Genomic DNA, 6,000 nt, shown 5'->3' with positions numbered 1-6,000 from the left:
GTGTACACATGGGATCAACTAAGGGTGGGCTAAGGATGTCTGGATCTCGGTTTTCTCACCTGTAAAATGGGGACAACTGCACCCATCTCGCACAGAGTGAATTGAAGATTCAACATAATCTCTGATGAGAGGAAGTGGAGGTAAGGTGCCCAGTACGCAATGGTATAGGCTGCTTGGGACCCTTTGTTGGAAGGACAGGCGCGTCCCTAGGTTTCGGGAATTGCATTCCGCAAAGCTGTGGAGAAGGATGAGTCCCCAACATCTTTAGCTCAGGCTCGGTGGGTTCGGGTGCCGGCTCGTCTGGGACAGTGGCCGGGTCCCAGTTTTCCAATGTAAACCCGACAGCGCCCCGCCCCCCAAAGGGCCACGCGGTGCCAAGCGCTGTGCGCGGGCTCAGGTGGGCACCGGCGGGCCTCCTGGAGGCGGCGCCGGCCCCCCGGGCTCCTTCCGGGTTGGCGGCGAGGGCGGTGCCGGGGGCGGGGGGCCGCGCCGAGGGGCGGGCGAGGCCGGGAGCGCGCGCCGCCCTCGCGCCGCGCTAGGAGCCGCTCGGCGCGTCCGGGGCGCAGGCTGGGGGCGGCGGCGAGGAGCGCGCGCGGAGGGCGCCGGGCGGGCGCAGCATGGGCGGCCCGCGGGCCTGGGCGCTGCTCTGCCTCGGGCTCCTGCTCACGGGAGGCGGCGCCGCGTGGAGCGTCGGGGGCGCCCCGTTTTCTGGACGCAGGTAAGGGCTCCCCGCTCCGCGCACTGCCAGCCCGGCTTGGGGGCCAGGAGTGCGGGGACATCCCCGTTTCCGTGCAATCTCCGGATCGGAAGGCGACCCCCTCCCCGAGCTCCCCACCTCAGTGCCAGCCTGGGAAGTGGGGGCACGGACCCGGGCCACCCCGCTATCTGAGCTCTCTGACCGAGGCTGCCAGGAGTGCGGGGCTCCCAAGTGTCTGGAGCCCTCAGTGTCCTCATTCACTCCCTTTCAGCCCAAGAGCCCGACAGGAGAGGTCAAGGGAGCAGGGATAGAGAAGAGGCTCCCCAGGACTTGTGTCGCCGGAGCCCCGGCACATGGGAAAGAGCCAGGACACCCCCACCTTGGCCAACCCTTCAGGACCCCCTTCCCTCTTCTCCTGCTCCTGGCTTTTTTTAGTGCCGGGATATTTATTTCCCTTAGAGGAAGGACTAGGGTGGAGTTTCAGCCCAGTGGGTCAGTGTCAGAGGCTCCCTGGGGACCTGGCATTTTGGACAGAGACAGGACAGAGCAGTCTGTCTTCCTGCAGCTCTTCAAGGGCCCCCCAAAGCCAGGAACATTCTTTCTGCCTGCTTTATGGACTATCTCCGTGTATCTGGCACTGTGGGGCCCTTTATATAGTGTCATCATTAATCCTGCAGGGACTGAGGAAGCTAGGGAAAACTGTCCCCATCCAACAGATGACCAAACTGAGGTCAGAGAACTGACATAATCTTCTAGGCTCCTGAGCTATTCATGGAAGAGTGGCAATTCAAAGCTGTCTTTTTGGCCTTAATGAACCTTCCCCGGCCCCTGATCTGCCTGCAGCCCCTTCCCCTGCCCGGGTCCCCTCTCGAGGGCCAGCTGCCGTTGTCCAAGGAAGACAATGTGGACTACCCAGGCCTCTCCAGGCCTTTTCATCCCATTCAAAGGCCAGCCCGGCCCCCCAACCCCTATGGCCTCAATTCTTTAATTCTTTTCAGAAATTCCCCTTTCCCAGTGGTCAGGGGCCAGCAGGCTCCTGCTGGGCTAGCACAAGTAGGTGACATGGGCAGGCCTGGAGGATGGAGGAGTCCCAGGCATTCAGAGACCAGAAGAGCAGTTGTCTGAGACAGGGACAGGCATGTGTCAGCATGTCACAACCACCACCCACCACGGGCTAACCATGCCTGGCTCAGTGGGGGCACCTGGCCTGTCTCTGTTGCCCCCAGATCTTCCCAGCTGCCACTGGACACACACTGTGTATGGTCCCTGTTTCACAGAGGAGGAAGCCAAGGCCCAGCAGGGATGTGAGCTCTCGGGGTCCCAGATGTTAAGATGACAGTGCTGATGAACTTGGAATTCTCAGTGTCCGGCTCAGGATGACGGTTGAGGGAGCTGAAGGCCCAGAGTCCCCTCCAGCCAGGCCAGCGCAGGGCCCTACAGACTGAGCTCTCACCCCTAGGTTTTCCTGGGTTTGGAACAGGACAGCAGTGGTCTAGACAGGTATCTGGTTGTTGCTGAGGACTATCACCCCATCTGTTCCCAGAAGGCTGTCACAGCGGCCTGAGTGTCATAGTAACCCTGCAGGCAGGGCTCTCGCTCCTGTTTTTCAGACAGGGAGACAGAAGCCTAAAGAGGCCCTCCCGGGGGAGAGAGGGAGCTTGTCACCTTGGGGGACTAGGAAAATGGATAGGGCATGGTTAGGAGTTAGGGGTTTTATTCCTGGCTGTCACCCACTCCTGCATGACAAAACATGGGTCACTTCATGGTCTGGGTCTCAGTTTCCCTTTCTGTTCCTCATGCCCCAGCCTTGGGGTGTGTTCTGAGAGTGAGCAATCCCTTGTGGGAGCAGCGGGGGCCTCTCATACAGTGGTTCCTGCTGTCACCAACGTTAGGTAGAGTAGAGACCTGGTGCTGGAGGAGTCATGGTCCTTGGCTGCCAGGGCCTTGCCTTGTGGCCCGGTCCCAGCATTACTGGAGACAGCCTGAGGGTATCACACCCCATCTGCCCTCCTTCCACCCCCAGCCAGGCGGCCCCAGCACCCCTTGGCAGCCAAGGGACCAAAGGCAGAAAAGAAGCTTTGTGCCTGGGGAGGGGGAGGCTGGGAAGGCATCCAAGGGGCCGCCCCTGGTCCCAGGAATTTGGTGAGACTTTGAGACCCCCAGACCAGGGTGCCCAGGAGCTATGCAGAACTGCCTTAGTTCACAGACGCCTCTGCAGCCCCCCATCCTTGATGGGGCTTCTTCCTGCCCCTCTGGGGCCCCTCCCAGCCAAATCCCCGTTTCATTGAACTACTTCTGTCAGCACTGTGGGCCTAGAGTTCAAGTTGTCACTGTCATTATCACCAGTGTCCTGGCCCACAACTCTAACCCCTGCAGTCCTGGGTCCTTTGGGCAAATCCTAGTATCAGGGAGAGTCAAGAGCATCGGATCGCATCGGCCATCATCCCCAGCTCCTCTCCGGGGCTCAGATCCCAGCCCTGTGGCCGCATGGGTAACCGGGCAGGTGCCTTCTCTGTGTGAAAGGCAGAGCCCAACAATCTCCCCCATAGTCAAGGGGAGAACCTTGTGAAAAAGGTACTGTGCTCATGTCCTTGAGCCCCGGGGAAGCCCCTGGACCACAGCTGCTGGGCATGGGCCCAGGTCTGCCTGGGGCAGCACAGTCCAGGAACAAGAATGAACAATAGCGGCGGGTGCTGAGCTCAGGGCTGAGTGTGAACCCTCCCCTGCCGCGGGCCAGGCTGCTGTCCCCATTTGCAGATGGACAGAGCAAGGTCAGAGAGGGTCAGGACCTCGTCCAAGGTCACCAACTGAAGAAGCAGCAGAGCTGGGACTGGAACTTGGCCCCCAGTGTGGGGTTCTGGCTCTCGTCACCCCACCCCACCCCACCCCCGCTGTCTCCGTCCTTTCCTCTCTTTTCATAACGGCCCTTGGCCCTGGGCCCGCTTGGCTGCCTCCTGAAATTAGCCCCTATCACTGTTCCGGATCACAGTCCTGGGCCCCGTGGAGACAAAGTCCCTGGGGCCCTCGTGGCAGGGAGTGGAGGGCGGGTGTGGGGGGGACCCTCGAGGGGGTGGCCAGTGCCAGGCTGAGCTGGTCTGGCCTGTTTTCTCCCTTCCCAGCGGCCTCTAGGGGCCCAGGAGGTGCTGAGTGGGCAGAAATGGCAGGCCCAGGGGGGACCTGCTCTCCCTCCCAGCCCCTGCCCTGGCCCTACCTCACCGCCCAGCCCTGACAGCTTATGATCACAACCCCAGGAAAGGAAGCCCTTGGGGTCAGCAGGGACGGAAGCAAGGTGTCCAGGTACCATGCCCGTTTCTGGAATCCTCAGGACGGGGTCGTTCAGTCGTTCGGCTGCTGTCCTGAGCACCTTGCACTGTTCCACGTCCTCATCTGGTCCCAGGCCATGCCCTCCTTCCAGCCAGAGAGGGAAAGCTAAGGGCTGCTTTGAGTGGCCAGGGGGGCCATTGGAGACACACAGTCCAGCCTGGGCCTCTGGGCTGAGTTCTGAGGATGAATAGGAGTTTGCAGGCAGAAGGATCCCCATTTGCAAAGACCAGAGGTACCAGCCGGGTGTGGTGGCACACACCTGTCATCCCAGCGGCTTGGGAGGCTGAGGCAGGAGGATCGTGAGTTCAAGGCCAGCCTCAGCAACAGCGAGGCTCTAAGCAACTCAGTGAGACCCTGTCTCTAAATAAAATACCGAATAGGGCTGGGGATGGGGCTCCGTGGTTGGGTGCCCCCGAGTTCAATCCCTGGTACAAAAAAAAAAAAAGATTAGAGGGGCGACAGGAGTGTGAAAGATGAAGGGTGGACAGGGGGGCTTAGAAGGCAATGGGGAGCCACAGTGGACCTTCAGATGCGATGGCGATCAGCAGGAGCATTAGGTGTATGTTTTACAAAAAGCTTCCTGTGGCCGTGGAAAGTGGACCCTACGGCAGGACCCCATGGAGAGCTTGGGCTAGTGCTGGGGCCGCTGGGGATGGGAGTGGTAATTGGTGGCTCCCAGTTGGAGGGGGCGACTGGCTGACCTTGAACCCCACCTGGCGTCAGTGTTCCCTCCTGTTATAAAAGGTCCCCCAGCCAGCCACCACCTTCCTGTCACCTAAGCAGGGGATTCAAGCAAAGTCCAGCTTGTGGGAAAGAAACCAGGGAAGCAGGCCAGGACCTTCATATGGGAGCTTTTCGTTAAGGAAGAAGAAAAGAATTGTTCTGTCTAGGTCCCCTTGGATAAAAGGGCAGCCTGGGCAGTTGTGGGCAGTCACAGCCCCACCCTCCCTCGCCTGGTCCAGGGACTGGGAACTGGGGGATGTGCGCATGCGTGGGTGGGCTCACGGCTCTGCGTGTACCTGTGGACGTGGGCCACAGAGGTCATCAGTGTTTGGAGGTGCCTTTTCCAGTCTGTGTGTGAGTGAGGGGTGGGCACGTGGGTGTGTACTCCGGTGAAGGCACACGGTCCTGTGGGGGTGTGTGGCACGCGCACCTGGCATGGAGTTTCACTCTATGCCCAGAAGCCCCCTCCTGTATCTGGAGCTCCCAGTTTCTCTGCCCAGGTTGCTCCCTCCCTCCCTGTCCCCTTCGCCCCTGCAGCCCTGGGCCAGCCTGGGGTGGTCACACAGGCCCCAGGGATTTTCCGTTCCCTCTGAACATGTACACCAGGTATTTTGCTCTTGGGGAGGAGGATCCGCAATTCTCACCAATTTCCCAGACTTTCTTATGTCCCCACCCTCCAAACAGAACCCCATAGGCTCAAAACCACAGCCGCGGGGACCCAGCTCGTGAGGTCAGGTCTCACTGTGTTGCCTAGGATGGTCCCCAACACCTGGGCTCCTGCGGCCCTTCTGCCTCAGCCTCCGGAGAAGGAGCTGGGACTACAGGTGTGTGTCCCCGTGCCTGGCTGGGGAGTACCACAGAATGGGAACCTGGCCGTGCACCTCGGTGGCTGCCCGACTCTCCAGCTCTTGGGACTTGCTGCCCACCCTGTCGTGGCTCCTCCCATCAGGCCTTTGTGGGGGGACATCGGATTCTCCATCTGCCATCTCCTCCCTTCAAAGCCCAGCTGTGGGGTCAGCTCCGTCTTTTTCCACTCTCACCTGAGCAGCCCTGATGTCACCCACCCTGGATGCCACAGCCTTTTGGACCCCCGTCGGGCTGAATTCAGCTGGCGATCCATGCCTGTCCCCCTCTTCTGGTGTGAGAGGACGGTCCCCTGCTTCAGTTCTCCTCAGGTCCCCTCTGTGTGACAGCCAGGAGGAACAATCAGTGTTCCAAGCCTGGAGGACTGACTTCTCAGCATGTTAAAGTGCTAA

The 6,000-nt window shown here is 60.4% G+C and overlaps 1 protein-coding gene across 4 annotated transcripts in view; it reads left to right on the top strand.

Moving 5' to 3' along the window:
* Positions 1 to 560: 560 nt before the first annotated feature.
* Positions 561 to 6,000, top strand: part of Emid1 (EMI domain containing 1) — a 41,506-nt gene continuing 36,066 nt past the window's right edge. For all 4 annotated transcript variants that reach the window (XR_011708236.1, XM_071614897.1, XM_027956038.2 and 1 more), the window contains exon 1: positions 561 to 718. Coding sequence is in view for 3 of the 4 variants with exons in the window: in XM_071614897.1 (XP_071470998.1) it covers positions 618 to 718 (101 nt within the window). In the remaining variant the exon portion in view is untranslated. The remainder of the gene's footprint in view (positions 719 to 6,000) is intronic.

Source organism: Marmota flaviventris, chromosome 1 (assembly GCF_047511675.1).
Source record: "Marmota flaviventris isolate mMarFla1 chromosome 1, mMarFla1.hap1, whole genome shotgun sequence".
Taxonomy (NCBI): Eukaryota; Metazoa; Chordata; class Mammalia; order Rodentia; family Sciuridae; genus Marmota; species Marmota flaviventris.
This window is presented reverse-complemented; position numbering and strand designations above follow the sequence as displayed.